Source organism: Pelophylax lessonae (assembly GCF_965119305.1).
Source record: "Pelophylax lessonae genome assembly, chromosome: 2".
Classification (NCBI taxonomy): Eukaryota; Metazoa; Chordata; class Amphibia; order Anura; family Ranidae; genus Pelophylax; species Pelophylax lessonae.
This window is the reverse complement of record NC_138769.1, coordinates 289,227,187-289,243,655: the sequence shown is the minus strand read 5'-3', so window position 1 is coordinate 289,243,655 and position 16,469 is coordinate 289,227,187. Positions and strand designations below refer to the sequence as shown.

The 16,469-nt window shown below is 45.7% G+C and overlaps 1 protein-coding gene across 5 annotated transcripts in view; it reads left to right on the top strand.

Moving 5' to 3' along the window:
• The window catches only part of AMPD2 (adenosine monophosphate deaminase 2), a 262,492-nt gene that overhangs the window by 76,376 nt on the left and 169,647 nt on the right, over positions 1-16,469 (top strand). For all 5 annotated transcript variants that reach the window (XM_082246180.1, XM_082246181.1, XM_082246182.1 and 2 more), the window contains exon 2: positions 7,238-7,365. In XM_082246180.1, coding sequence (XP_082102306.1) covers positions 7,238-7,365 — 128 coding nt within the window. The remainder of the gene's footprint in view (positions 1-7,237; positions 7,366-16,469) is intronic.

Below are 16,469 nucleotides of genomic sequence, written 5' to 3'. Positions count from 1 at the left end.
ATGGAAAAGTCATGGAATTTCATTGGTGAAAATGTGTATGAACCCTGTACATAATTGTTGGCAGATCTAAGGGAGATTGTACAATCACATTGTAACAAGTGTGTTGTGCTTTAGATAATTCATGGATCCAATCTTAGGCTGGCCATACATTATACAATTTTCTTAATAATTTTCTTTAGATTTACCTTCAATTATGTAGTACAAAGTTCTAGTACAAAGGTCTGCCTTATAGGATACAATTGAAAGTGTTATTTAGTTTTGACCTCCTATTATATGGTTTTTGGTAAATCTATCAGAAAATTGTACAAGAGTATTGAACATATATTATCCTATTATATAAAGAATTGTTCGATCAGATTGTTACATTTTAGGCACCATTAGGATTGAGGACAGATTTGGCACAGGTGAACTGCAGGCATGCAGAAGCAGTAAAGCCATGGTGGTGATAAAAAAACAGTTGCTCAGCATTAGGATAAAGTCTTCTTCACACAGGTTTCCTACAGCATATGCTTGAGCGAGGCCCATGTTTACCTGGGGAATGCACAGGTGTTCTGAATACACACAGTGTGCGTTCAGGGCCATGCACCCACATGGGTGTCAAATTGTCTGCCAAATGACATGAACAGGACTGCTTGCACAGGGATGCATGAAACACCTGTGCATCCCTGTGTGGGTAAACACAACCCTCACACAGGTGTACGCCCAAATGAACGCTGCCTAAAAATATATAGTGTATAGAGAGAATATAACCTAGTTTAACCCTTTCACGCCGAAGCCTTTTTCTGACATTTGTTAAAATCAGTATTTTTTTCTAGAAAATTACTTAGAACCCCCAAACATTATATATCTTTTTTTAGCAGACACCCTAGAGCACGGGTGGCAAACACAAGGCCCGCGGGCCGAATCCGGCCCGCCAGGCCTTTTCATGCGGCCCACTGCTGCCTGCCACCTCTGTGTCACTGTCCGCAAAAAATACATCCTCCAGCACCCTCTTAGCGCATGCACAGCCGGCCGGCCAGTCTCCAAGGAGACATCTCTCACTTCCTCTCCTGGCGGCGCCGCTGTGTTTGTGCACATGCGCGGCCGGCCGGCCGGGCATGCGCACAGCTCAATCTGTCGGCGCCGCTAGGACAGAGGGAGCGTGAGATGTCGCCTTGGAGACCGGCCGGGCCAATCTCCTGCTCTCTCTCCTCAGTCCCTCTAGCGGCGCCTGCTATTAGTGTCAGTGCCTTTTTTTTCCTGTCAGCTAGCTGCACCCTGAGAGCGGGCTTTTTGCCCAATACACAGGCAGGGCTTGTACCAGAGCAGGGACAGAAAGGAAGGTAGGATAATACACAGAGTTTTTTTGGGGGGGGACCGGGGTGGGGTGGTGAGGGCTGTGGAGGCAGGTGGGAGGATGGGAGCAGAGCACACTCCTGAGCCCCGCACACCGTACCCAGCGCACGTCAAAACTCTGCACGCAACCCCACACTCCATGCACAGCGCACTCCTGAACCCCGCACTCCGTACCAGTGCACACCAAAACTCCGCACGCAACACCGCACTCCATGCGCAGCACACTCCTGAACCCCGCACTCCGTACCCAGCGCACGCCACAACTCTGCACGCAACCCCGCACTCCATGCGCAGCGCACTCCTGAACCCCGCACTCCGTAACCAGCGCACGCCAAAACTCCGCACGCAACCCCGCACTCCATGCGCAGCGCACTCGTGAACCCCGCACTCCATACCCAGCGCACACCAAAACTCCGCACTCCATGCGCAGCGCACTCCTGAACCTGCACTCCATATGCAGCGCACTCCTGAACCCCGCACTCTGTACCCAGCGCATGCCAAAACTCCGCACGCAACCCCGCACTCCATGCGCAGCGCACTCCTGAACCCGCACTCCATATGCAGTGCACTCCTGAACCCCACACTCCGTACCCAGCACACGCCAAAACTCTGCACGCAACCTTGCACTCCGTATGCAACTCTGCATGCAACCCTGCACTCCATGCGCAGCGCACTACTGAATCCCGCGCTCCATATGCAGCGCACTCCTGAACCCCACACTCCGTACCCAGCGCACGCCAAAACTACAGATTCCACCGGCCCCTTGAGGGCAACTATACTGCTAATGCGGCCCCCGATGAATTTGAGTTTGACACCCCTGCCCTAGAGAATAAAATGGCGATTGTTTCAATATTTTATGTCACACGATATTTGCGCAGCGGTCTTTTAAATGCAATTTTTTTGGAAAACAACATAGAAACATAGAATGTGTCGGCAGAAAAGAACCATTTGGCCCATCTAGTCTGCCCAATATATCTGAATCCTATGAATAGTCCCTGGCCCTATCTTATATGAAGGATAGCCTTATGCCTATCCCATGCATGCTTAAACTCCTTCACTGTATTTGTAGCTACCACTTCTGCAGGAAGGTTATTCCATGCATCCACTACTCTCTCAGTAAAGTAATACTTCCTCATATTACTTTTAAACCTTTGCCCCTCTAATTTAAAACTGTGTCCTCTTGTGGTAGTTTTTCTTCTTTTAAATATGCTCTCCTCCTTTACCGAGTTGATTCCCTTTATGTATTTAAAGGTTTCTATCATATCCCCTCTGTCTCTTCTTTCTTCCAAGCTATACATGTTAAGGTCCTTTAACCTTTCCTGGTAAGTTTTTTCCTGCAATCCATGTACTAGTTTAGTAGCTCTTCTCTGAACTCTCTCTAGAGTATCTATATCAGTGGCGGCCCGTGCATAGGGGGCGCCAGGGCGCCGCCCCCCTAAAAAAAAAGGAGAAATAAAAAAAAAAGACAAAAAGAACAATAAAGTTACAAAAAAAAAAAAAAATCGGTTCGCAGGACTCGCCGACCTATGTGGTGGCTAAAGGGGGGGTGGGGTTTACGACCCAGAAAAGGCGCTGATTGGCTGCCTTCTGGGGGCGTAAGGGGGCGTAACCTGGGCGCCGGAAGGAACGCCTGACCACCCCCACCTTCGTGATATCCTGGCTGTGATTGGTCCAGTCTCCAGCCTGGACCAATCACAGTGGGACATCAGCCGGCGTCAAGATCACCGCTTCCGGAATCCGCCTTCAGACTGACTTCCTTGCCACCCGACCGCCCGAATGTGTCGCGCAGCCAGCCCAGCAGCAGCGGAGAAGACTTCGGTGGACGGTGGTCGGTCCCATCCGCAGCTCCGCACTCACCACCAGTCACCACTCACCGTGACAGGAAGGAGCCTGGAGCAGGAGGACTCACTGAAGAGGAGACGGAGTCGGAGACCAGTCCAGGACTCGGCGAGTCGGATCGGGTGGCGGCGGGCCGGGCCTTCTTCTTCGTGGACGTGGACGGACGGGACGGCGTCGGCGGCAGTGGTACTGCAGAGACGAGACCGTGCATCCATCCGGAATCCGAATCCAGACCAGGTCTCCAGACCTGTGTGCAGCAGCGCGGCGGTAACGGTAAGTGAGTCCTCAGGCCTCAGCCAGCCAGCCATTGCCATGCCATCCAGCCAGCAGCCCATGCCAGCCAGCCAGCAGCCAATGCCATGCCAGCCAGCAGCCCATGCCAGCCAGCCATTGCCATGCCAGCCAGCCATTAGCCCATGCCAGCCAGCCAGCAGCCCATGCCAGCCAGCCATTGCCATGCCAGCAGCTGTTGCCATGCCAGCCAGCAGCCCATGCCAGCCAGCCAGCAGCCATTGCCATGCCAGCCAGCCAGCAGCCGTTGCCATGCCAGCCAGCAGCCGTTGCCATGCCAGCCAGTCAGCCAGCAGCCGTTGCCATGCCAGCCAGCCAGCCAGCAGCCGTTGCCATGCCAGCCAGCCAGCCAGCCAGCAGCCGTTGCCATGCCAGCCAGCCAGCAGCCAATGCCATGCCAGCCAGCAGCCATTGCCATGCCAGCCAGCCAGCAGCCATTGCCATGCCAGCCAGCCAGCAAGCAGCCATTGCCATGCCAAATTGCCAATGCCATTGCCGCCATCCATGATGAAGCACAGCACTAGTCTGGTCTGGGCCCGGCCTGGGTAACTTGATAAATCTTGCACCGTGACCTGCCTGTACCTACCTGTTCTGGCATGGCCTGGGTCCATCCATCCATGATGGATGGATGGACCCAGGCCAGAACAGGTAGGTACAGGCAGGTCACGGTGCAAGATTTATCAAGTTACCCAGGCCGGGCCCAGACCAGAGTGTGCAGATATCATTATATATATCATCATGGATGGATGAAAGGGGGCATGTACCCTTGTCACTGCACTGAAAGAGGGCATGTACGCTGGTCACTACATTGAAAGGGGGCATGTACGCTGGTCACTACATAGAAAGGGGACAAGTACGCTGGTCACTACATTGTAAGGGGGCATGTACGCTGGTCACTGCATTGAAAGGGGGCATGTACGCTGGTCACTACATTGAAAGGGGACATGTACGCTGGTCACTACATTGAAAGGGGGCATGTACGCTGGTCACTACATTGTAAGGGGGCATGTACGCTGGTCACTACATTGAAAGGGGGCATGTACGCTGGTCACTACATTGAAAGGGGGCATGTACGCTGGTCACTACATTGAAAGGGGGCCTGTACGCTGGTCACTACATTGTAAGGGGGCATGTACGCTGGTCACTACATTGAAAGGGGGCATGTACGCTGGTCACTACATTGAAAGGGGTCATGTACGCTGGTCACTACATTGAAAGGGGGCATGTACGCTGGTCACTACATTGAAAGGGGGCATGTACGCTGGTCACTACATTGAAAGGGGGCATGTACGCTGGTCACTACATTGAAAGGGGTCATGTACGCTGGTCACTGCATTGAAAGGGGACATGTATGCTGGTCACTGCATTGAAAGGGGCACGCTGGTCACTGCATTGAAAGGGGGCATGTACGCTGGTCACTGCATTGAAAGGGGCACGCTGGTCACTACATTGAAAGGGGGCATGTACGCTGGTCACTACATTGAAAGGGGGCCTGTACTGTGGGATTAGTGCTAGGGGGCCTGTACTGTGGGATTAGTGCTAGGGGGCCTGTAATGTGGGGTTTGTGCTAGGGGGTCTGTACTGTGGGGTTTGTGCTAGGGGGTCTGTACTGTGGGGTTTGTGCTAGGGGGCCTGTACTGTGGGGTTTGTGCTAGGGGGCCTGTACTGTGGGATTATTGCTAGGGGGCCTGTACTGTGGGGTTTGTGCTAGGGGGCCTGTACTGTGGGATTATTGCTAGGGGGCCTGTACTGTGGGATTATTGCTAGGGGGCCTGTACTGTGGGGTTTGTGCTAGGGGGCCTGTACTGTGGGGTTTGTGCTAGGGGGCCTGTACTGTGGGGTTTGTGCTAGGGGGTCTTTACTGTGGGGTTTGTGCTAGGGGGTCTGTACTGTGGGGTTTGTGCTAGGGGGCCTGTACTGTGGGGTTTGTGCTAGGGGGCCTGTACTGTGGGGTTTGTGCTAGGGGGCCTGTACTGTGGGGTTTGTGCTAGGGGGTCTTTACTGTGGGGTTTGTGCTAGGGGGTCTCTACTGTGGGGTTTGTGCTAGGGGGTCTGTACTGTGGGATTAGTGCTAGGAGGTCTGTACTGTGGGGTTTGTGCTAGGGGGTCTGTACTGTGGGATTAGTGCTAGGAGGTCTGTACTGTGGGGTTTGTGCTAGGGGGTCTGTACTGTGGGGTTTGTGCCACTCTCAGTCAGTGTATCCCATAATAGGGTGTCTCTCACAGTATATCCCATAATAGGGCCCCTGCTCCCTATTGGATATACTAGTACTGAGAGACCCCTTAATATGTGATACATTGTGAGAATTTGTTCACGCAAGCAAAATACAGGGGACAAAATGGGTGGAGTCGATAAGGGGTGGGGCTTCTGAGTAATGGGAGGGGTAAAATAGAAGGGCGGGGTCTTGCGCCCCCCCATCTTAAAACTTCACCAGCCGCCACTGATCTATATCCTTCTGGAGATATGGCCTCCAGTACTGCGCACAATACTCCAAGTGAGGTCTCACCAGTGTTCTGTACAGCGGCATAAGCACTTTTCTCTTTCTACTGCTTATACCTCTCCCTATACATCCAAGCATTATGCTGGCATTTCGTGCTGCTCTATTACATTGTCTTCCCACCTTTAAGTCTTCTGAAATAATTACTCCTAAATCCCTTTCCTCAGATACTGAGGTCAGGACTGTGTCAAATATTCTATATTCTGCCCTTGGGTTTTTACGCCCCAGGTGCATTATCTTGCACTTATCCACATTAAATTTCAGTTGCCAGAGTTCTGACCATTCTTCTAGTTTTCCTAAATCCTTTTCCATTTGGCGTTTCCCTCCAGGAACATCAACCCTGTTACATATCTTTGTGTCATCAGCAAAAAGACAAACCTTACCATCGAGGCCTTTTGCAATATCACTTATGAAGATATTAAACAAAATTGGTCCCAGTACAGATCCCTGAGGTACCCCACTGGTAACATGACCTTGTTCTGAATGTTCTCCATTGAGTACAACCCTCTGTTGTCTGTCACTCAGCCACTGCCTAATCCACTCAACAATATGGGAGTCCATGCTCAATGACTGCAGTTTATTGATAAGTAAACAAACATGTCAGGCTGAGTAAATAGATACCTAACATGTTACCGTTTAAAATTGCGCACACTCGTGGGATGGCAACAAACTTCTGTACTTAAAAATCTCCATAGGCTACACTTTAAAAAATATTAACGGTTACCAGTTTAGAGTTACAGAGGAGGTCCAGAGCTGGAATTATTGCTCTCGCTTTGACGATTGTGGCGATACATACACATGTGTGGTTTGAAGATTATCTTCCTTCCTAGCTATCTTATGTAACCTATTAATTATCCTGCCTCCCATATATTGGAGATGAAGAGATATGGACATGTTTGTAGTATACAGTTTACCGATCAAGCAGTTCTACCATGAAATCTAGATATATTAATATACATGTTGTGGATCAACACTGGACAACACTGGATCTGCTGGGCAGGTGAGTATGTCAATTGAGGACAACCCTGGATAACAGCTACGAGTGGAAACAAGAAATGGGGGAAAGAGGGAAGTGAAGTTCGTCTTTAAGCTGAAGTATATTTCTTCTGCCATTCATTTGAAAATTTGGCTTTTTGATATTTTATAAGTGGGTCCACAAAGCTTTATAAATGTCCTTTTGATTTCAAGAACATTTGTATGATTTTTATACAATTTTTCAAGCATTGTCTTTAATATATAATAATATACTAATACCATCCCTTGTCCCTTTTCAGATTTCCGGGGCTCTCAGTTTCATCCGCTGCAATCAGCCAAATCTTTCTCTGGTACCCCTCATAGTCTGAAGCAACTGAGCCGAGAACTAAGAACATCAATGGAGGGCAAATACAAGGAAATAGCAGAGGTATATTACAAATGGAATTGCTATTCTTTTTCTCATTGTCCTGTTTTTGTAAAAAAACAAACATTTGCATTACTGTGTAATCTTTAGGGGCTTCTTATAAGTGGCTATATTTAATGGTCTTTTGACCCTACCTTTACAGTTTTATGTCAAGCTTTTTTTGGTCTTTAACCACGTCAGCTCCGGAAGGTTTTACCCCCTTAGTGACCAGGCCATTTTTTGTTGATTCGGCAGTTATTTTAACTAACAATTGCACGGTCGTGCGACGCTGTACCCAAATACAATTGATGTCCTTTTTTTCCCACAAATAGAGCTTTCTTTTGGTGGTATTTGATCACCTCTGCGGTTTTTAGATTTTGCACTATAAAAAGAAAGAGCGTCAATTTTGAAAAAAACACAATATTTTTTACTTTCTGCTATAAAACATTCCCAATAAAAAAAAATAAAAAATCAAGTTTTTTAATCAGTTTAGGCCAATTTGTATTCTGCTACATATTTTTGGTAAAAAAATTCCCAAAAAGCGTTTATTAATTGGTTTGCGCAAAAGTTATAGCGTTTGCAAACTATGGAATAGATTTTTGGACTTTTTTTTTGTTTTGTTTTTATTAGTAATGGCAGCAAACAGCGATTTCTACTGCGACATTGCGGTGGACAAATCTGACACTAAGTGACCAGTGACACTAATACAGTGATCAGTGCTAAATAATATGCACTGTTAGTGTATAAATGACACTGGAGGGGAAGGGGTTAATACTGGGGTGATCAAGGGGATAAGTATGAGCCTAATTGTGCTTACTAACTGTGGGGGGCTCTGTGAAAGGCACACAGAGATCAGTGTTTCAGCTTAGCTGAGACATACGATCTCACTGTGCCTATCTGACAGGAGAGCCGCCTGCCTTGTTTACATAGGCAGGCGGCTCTCCTGTCAGTTTTCCCGAAGATCGCGGGAGGCCGACGGCGATCGAGCCCGCTCCTCCCATGGTCTGGCTCCCACTGTGTCTAATCACAGTGAGAGCGGCTCCGGCGGCGCGCGTGCACTGTCAAGGCTTCGTGCACATAATCACGTAGATCTACGTGATTATGCGCAGCCGAGCCGTCCTGCCTCAGTAAATCTGCATGGGGCGGTCGTCAAGTGGTTAACAAAGTACACAAAGGTGCACAAAACTGGAAAGCATTCTACATATAAGTGTATATGTTAATAAAGCACTCCATTCTTTGACTTATAGTATTCTAGTGCAGTGGTTCTCAACCGCCAGGCCCCTGCCTTCCTGTCTGCTCTGACAGCTACTGCTGTCACCCCCCACCCCCAACACTACCACCCAGAATTAACAACTACTAAATGTACTGGAAGCCGAGAGAGTGCCCATACCTTAACCACATTTGCACATGGTGTGAAATGTGACCAGTGTGGCACCAGGACTCTGCAACAGGAGATTACATTATGTGTTTATTAATATTATGTAGTCTTTAGTAGTGTAGTAGCTGCCATCTGTTTGTCTCTGCTGATCCTCACACATCAAACCTTTCCCATGCAAAGAAAAAGTGAACAAAACATGTGTATAACAGAATCAAGAGATGGATTCAGATTCTGGATGTGATTGTCTAGCTGTTAAAATAAGCCCCCTCACATTGAACAGGATTGTGTCTTCATGGGTAGAAATTGGGCATAGAAGCTGTAAAGATATCAAAGATTGAAGAATAAGAACACTTGACGAAAGGTGGTATTTCTTGAAAACTGGAGTTCATATGGTATTTTATTATATTTTTTTTTTTTACAGGTACTTATATAGCCCGTCAATTTATGCAGCTCACATATATTGTACATTCACATCAGCCCTGCCCTCAAGGAGCTTACAATGGTACTCTCTTGTAATTAATATAGAGATGTGCAGTACATTTCTGGTATTTTAACCACTTGCCGTCTGCTCACTAGAGCTGTACTGCGGCAAAGTGGCTCTTGTAGGTCTGAGGACGTAGACCTACGTCGGCAGACACTCCCCTTTCTCGGCGGCGCGCCGCTGGAGGCTCGCTCCCGCTGTATTCAGTCACAGCTGTCGGCTGTCGGAAGCATCATACTAACAAGCCGAAAATCGGCCGATCGGTCGTCGGCCGAATCTTTTCGGCCGACAATCTGCACGTGTGTACGGGCCTTAAGTTCTAACCGGTCTTCACCAGAGCTCCTGATTGTGGAGATGGGTTTTGCTGCACGCTAAGGTCAGGGTGGCAACCCACTGTATTGCACAGCAGGAAGAGAGCAAGCAGGATTTAGAAGCAGATAGGGAACAAGATAGGTAAGCAGATAGATGAAGCAGATATGGAACAAGTAGAAGCATAGTCGATGAATAACTCAAAAGGTCATTGATGAGTAGTAGCTGGATGGAATCAGGCAGATGTGTAGTCGACCAACAAACCAAGGGTCAATAAAAAGTGGTAGAAAAGATAAGGACTGCAGCAGGTATGTAAGGAGCAAGATATTGGCTGGAGAGATCTCAATAATCTGGCAAACAGAAAGTGCATGAACATGGCTTAAAGAGGAAATTCATGAGAGAAGCATAGAGTTCACAGTTTAACAGAAACAAGGTATAAAGCAGGAAAGTCCACGGGATCAGACAAGGAGCTGTCCAGCGTTTCAGGTGGCACAACAAGGAGAGCCACAGCCAGGCGTTGCAGTGGTTCCAGGATCAGATCCTGACAATGTATCAAAGACGGCTTGACGTAACAGCTGATCGACAGATGTCCATAGAGCAGGATCCTTATTCAATAAACTGTGCAAGGTGTAAAGTTACTATCACCAAACCATCAGGGATCAATTTACAGAAGTTAGACCAGAAGATGATAAATTCTGATTAGTTGCAATGGGTATATTGCTTTGCCTTTTGTTCAGATCATTAAAAAAAACTCATATAATATAATATCCTTGGCACTGCTGAAAGACAACAGTCAGGTTGAATATCACTATCCAGTGATAGTGACCGTTCCACTGACACCAGTGATTTGTGGAGATATTCCTCCCTGGTGGATACTTTCCCACTGACACCAATATTTTGAGCATTATTCTCCCCTGGGGACCACAGTCCCACTGGAACCAATCATTTGAGGGCTAGTCTTCCTTGGGGATGAAGGCCCAGATCCCACTAACAACAAAAATGTGGCTCTATTCTTTGTCGTTGTGTCTATTAGATTACAGTAACTTGCATTTTTACCAAGCCCTGGTCTCACCAAGGTTAAAAAACACTGCATTAGTGGATGTTTTACAGCCTTATTTGATAATCTTTCTTCTTAAACTTTCATATCACAGTTTGTTTAGTGTTTGCGAGTTCATTATTCCCTGGGAGCTACAAAGACTTCCTCAGGGTAACTTAAAAGTATACGTCATGCATTAGAGGGAAACTGATAGTTTGCTGTCAATTTGTCATACATTTTTAAATTGATGTTTTATTTGTATTTTTTGGGTCACTGTAGGTTTTATAAAAAAAAAAAACATGTCGGAGTCTGTTTTTTTCGGATAATGTGACTGAACACTGTAGGATCTATATGGTGCCCCATAGAAAGAAGGGAAGAATTCATTGCTCTGATTTATGTGTAATGTTTAGCTCGATATGTTGAGTTGTGTCACCAACAGGCTTTTTATTTCAACATGACATAAGCAGAAATGGGAAAAGGAGTCAAGAGCTTCACATCCTGGCTGTGTATGACAAAACAAAAAATGCATATATAGTACAGTATTTTATACTTCATTAATCTCATTAAAAACAGCAAACATATCCTTTCTGATTCCCAACTGCAAATGTATAACAACCAAAAAAAAAACATTTTGCTATGTAAAATTGCAATATTTTATTTTACAATAAAACCAATCACAATATTTTAATATTAGTAGCAGTTTTCTTGTTTTTAAAACCTTATCTAGCCATTTTTGAAATGGTCTATTGACTGAATCTTTTCCATATGCATATATGGAGAATAGTGTTTTTTGCATATTTTGTTTATTACATATTTACTATATTTAGCCAGAAGGTCGGGAGCCCTGGAGATTGTTGACTGCAAGTTTCTTGCAGTTATACCCGCTATGCTGTACAGAAAATCTAATTGATCTCTTATTGTCCTTTCCCTGTCTCTAGTTTATACTGTATGGAGTATCTGTTAGACACGTATCTAACATACAAAAACAAAACCAGGTGAACATCCTCCGTTTATCACATATCCAAACATACAGTGCCTTGCGAAAGTATTCGGCTCCCTTGAACTTTGCGACCTTTTGCCACATTTCAGGCTTCAAACATAAAGATATAAAACTGTAATTTTTTGTGAAGAATCAAAAACAAGTGGGACACAATCATGAAGTGGAACTAAATTTATTGGATATTTTAAACTTTGTTAACAAATAAAAAACTGAAAAATTGGGCGTGCAAAATTATTCAGCCCCTTTACTTTCAGTGCAGCAAACTCTCTCCAGGAGTTCAGTGAGGATCTCTGAATGATCCAATGTTGACCTAAATGACTAATGATGATAAATAGAATCCACCTGTGTGTAATCAAGTCTCCGTATAAATGCACCTGCACTGTGATAGTCTCAGAGGTCCGTTTAAAGCGCAGAGAGCATCATGAAGAACAAGGAACACACCAGGCAGGTCCGAGATACTGTTGTGGAGAAGTTTAAAGCTGGATTTGGATACAAAAAGATTTCCCGAGCTTTAAACATCCCAAGGAGCACTGTGCAAGCGATAATAATGAAATGGAAGGAGTATCAGACCACTGCAAATCTACGAAGACCTGGCCGTCCCTCTAAACTTTCAGCTCATACAAGGAGAAGACTGATCAGAGATGCAGCCAAGAGGCCCATGATCACTCTGGATGAACTGCAGAGATCTACAGCTGAGGTGGGAGACTCTGTCCATAGGACAACAATCAGTCGTATACTGCACAAATCTGGCCTTTATGGAAGAGTGGCAAGAAGAAAGCCATTTCTTAAAGATATCCAAAAAAAGTGTTGTTTAAAGTTTGCCACAAGCCACCTGGGAGACACACCAAACATGTGGAAGAAGGTGCTCTGGTCAGATGAAACCAAAATCAAACTTTTTGGCAACAATGCAAAATGTTATGTTTGGGGTAAAAGCAACACAGCTCATCACCCTGAACACACCATCCCCACTGTCAAACATGGTGGTGGCAGCATCATGGTTTGGGCCTGCTTTTCTTCAGCAGGGACAGGGAAGATGGTTAAAATTGATGGGAATATGGATGGAGCCAAATACAGGACCATTCTGGAAGAAAACCTGATGGAGTCTGCAAAAGACCTGAGACTGGGATGGAGATTTGTCTTCCAACAAAACAATGATCCAAAACATAAAGCAAAATCTACAATGGAATGGTTCACAAATAAACATATCCAGGTGTTAGAATGGCCAAGTCAAAGTCCAGACCTGAATACAATCGAGAATCTGTAGAAAGAACTGAAAACTGCTGTTCACAAACGCTCTCCATCCAACCTCACTGAGCTCGAGCTGTTTTGCAAGGAGGAATGGGCTAAAATTTCAGTCTCTCAATGTGCAAAACCGATAGAGACATACCCCAAGCGACTTACAGCTGTAATCACAGCAAAAGGTGGCCCTACAAAGTATTAACTTAAGGGGGCTGAATAATTTTGCAGCCCGATTTTTCAGTTTTTTATTTGTTAAAGAAGTTTGAAATTTTCAATAAATTACATATTTACATAGTTACATAGTTACATAGTAGGTGAGGCTGAATAAAGACAATAGTCCATCCAGTTCAACTTGTGTCGGTGTGTGTTGCCGTAATCATTTTGCATACCCCTGAATGTTCTGATTCTTGAGATGTACGTCTAAGAGTCTTTTGAATGCCACCATACTTCACGCAGAAACCACCTCTTGTGGTACAGAATTCCACAATCTTGTAGCCCTAACAGTAAAGAACCCCCCTCGTTGCCGGAGGTTAAAACGCTTCTCCTCCAGTCACATTGTATGCCCTCTAGTCCTCATGCAATCCTTCCGACTGAATAGCTTTTTTTCTAAGCTGAGATCACCATTGAGATATTTATAAATTGCTATCATGTCCCCTCTCAGGCGTCTCTTCTCCAGGGAGAATAAATCAAGTGATTGCAGACGCTCTTCATAATTAAGGTCCTCCAATCCCCTAATTAGTTTAGTTGCCCTTCTCTGGACCTTCTCCAGCTCCAACACATCCCTCCTGAGGACCGGCGACCAGAACTGGACAGAATACTCCACTTGTGGTCGGACCAGAGTTTTATAAAGTGGTAGGATTATAGTTTTATCTCTGGAAAACATCCCTTTCTTTATGCATGCTAATATTCTGCTGGCTTTGGCAGCTGCCGCTTGATATTGCATGCTATTGCTTAGTCTATCCTCTACCAGGACTCCCAGATCTTTCTCCATTTTTGATTCCCCCAAAGGTTTCCCCCCTAAAGTGTATTGTGCTTTTATGCTTTTAGTCCCCAAGTGCAAAACCTTACACTTCTCCACATTAACCTCATTTGCCATGTCGTTGCCCACTCCGTTATTTTGTCCAGGTCATTCTGTAGGATATCTGCTTCATGCTGTGCAGTTATTGCCCTGCCCAATTTTGTGTCGTCTGCAAAAACTGATATAGAGCTACTGATCCCGTCCTCAATGCTGTTTATGAATAAATTGAACAGGGTTGGTCCCAGGACTGAGCCTTGAGGGACCCCACTTACCACCTCAGACCAGTCTGAGTATGCGCTATTTATTACCACCCTTTGGACACGCCCTTTTAGCCAGTTCCGTATCCAAGAGCAGACCTTGCGGTCGATGCCTGCAGACCTTATTTTATAAATGAAGCGCTTGTGGGGAACTGTATCAAACGCCTTAGCGAAATCCAGGTACACCACATCCACTGGTCTCCCCCTATCTAGCTCACAGCTCACCTCCTCATAGAATGTTAAGAGATTGGTTTGACAAGAACGCCCATTTGTAAACCCGTGCTGGTTACTGCTGATGATGTTGTTGTCTTTAGCAAACTCTATGTTATAGTCCCTTATCATCCCCTCCAGAAGTTTACATACTATCGATGTCAGACTGACAGGCTTATAATTTCCCGGTACATGCCTCTGCCCTTTTTTGAATATCGGTATCACGTTAGCTTTCCTCCAATCCCCTGGTACATTTCCTGTCATAATACTGTCAGCAAAGATCAGGAAAAGTGGTCTAGATATAGTCTTACTAAGTTCTTTGAGTACTCTCGGATGTACGCCATCCGGGCCTGGTGATTTATTTGTGTTAATTTTATCCAGCCTTTCCCTAATTTCACCCTCTGTTAGCCATAGCAGCAAGTCCTGTGTATTACTACTAACCATACAGTCATGGTCAGTGTACCCCTCCTCTTCCTGAGTAAAAACTGACGAGAAAAAGGCGCTAAGCACGGTTGCCTTTTCAGTGTCCTCTGTAACCATCCTCCCATCATCGTTAATTATGTGTGCAATATGCTCTGCCCTAGTATTTTTGCTGTTGATATATTTAAAGAATTTCTTTGGGTTCTTTTTTACTATCCTCCGCTATTTGTCTCTCAAAGCTGATTTTAGCCATTTTGATTTCGTATTTACATTTCTTATTTGCCTCCTTGTATTGCTTGAAAGCCGATACTGTGCCCTCTGATTTATATTTCTTGAAGGCCAATTTTTTTCCCTTAATATGTTTTTTAACATTACAGTTTAGCCAGCCAGGTTTTGCTTTGTCTCTTCTAAATTTATTTCCCATAGGAATGCACTGCGAGATGCATTTGTTTAATATGTTCCTAAAGCAATCCCATTTTTCCTCCGTGGTCAGTGTTCCTAGGGTTTGGTCCCAGTTTACCCTTTCCATCATGGAGCACAATTTGGGAAAGTTTGCCCTTCTGAAGTTTAGGGTTCTTAAGTTCCCCACTTGCCTTGTTATATTGTTATTTATGCTAAAGGTGATCATCCTGTGATCGCTAGAGCCCAGGCTGTCCTGGACTCCTACCTCCGAGATTAGGTCTGGGGCATTAGTGATCAATAGATCCAGGACTGCATTTTCTCTAGTAGGAGAATCCACCAACTGAGACATGTAGTTATCCTGTAAGGTTTCCATGAATAGACGGGCCTTTCTTTGAGTGTGTAGTCCCCTCTTCCCAGTCAATGTCGGGATAATTGAAGTCCCCCAATACGATGACTGATCCCAGTTATGCCACTTTTCCCAATAGTGATATAAATTCCAGCTCTACCTCCTCCCTTTGGTTGGGTGGCCTATAGCAAACCCCCACAATTACTATTCTCTTTTCTTCTTCCCTGTGGAGTTCTACCCATACTGATTCTAACTCCATACTCATCCCTTCCATAATATCACTCCTCTCTATCACCTTTACATTGTTCTTGACATAGAGACATACCCCTCCCCCTCTTTTTCCTACCCTGTCCTTCTGGTACACCGAATACCCTTGGATATTGGCCAGCCAGTCATGTGAGGGGTCGAACCAAGTTTCCGTTATTCCCACAAGGTCTATGTCCTCCTCATGTACTAAAATTTCCAACTCATCCATTTTATTAGATAGGCTCCTGGCATTTGCATATACCCCTCTCAGTTTTGTGTAAGTTGATAGTGAATGGTAATTATTTTTATTCCTGTTCGGTCTGAGGTTTTCCCGCACAGACCCCCCCATTGACGTTATGGAACTACTGTCGCTGTTGATTCTAATACTGCCTTCTGTCCTTTGCTCCCTCCTGACTAACTCTACTTCTGAGCCCTCCCCCCCGTCTACTAGTTTAAAAGCCCCTCCAACTTGGTGGCCAACTTTCTCCCCAAAAGAGCTGTACCATCCCCATTAAGGTGCAGCCCATCCTTACTAAAGAGCCGGTAGCCGATTGAGAAGTCAGAACAGTTCTCCAGGAACCCAAACCCCTCCTTCCTACACCAATTCCTCAGCCACTTGTTAAGTTCCCTAATCTCCTTCTGCCTCTCCTGTGTGGCTCGAGGTACCAGCAGTATTTCAGAGAAAACCACCTTGGAGGTCCTATTCCTCAATCTATTCCCTAAGTCCCTGAAATCGTTTTTTAGGATCCTCCACCTTCCTCTTACTTGGTCATTAGTGCCCACATG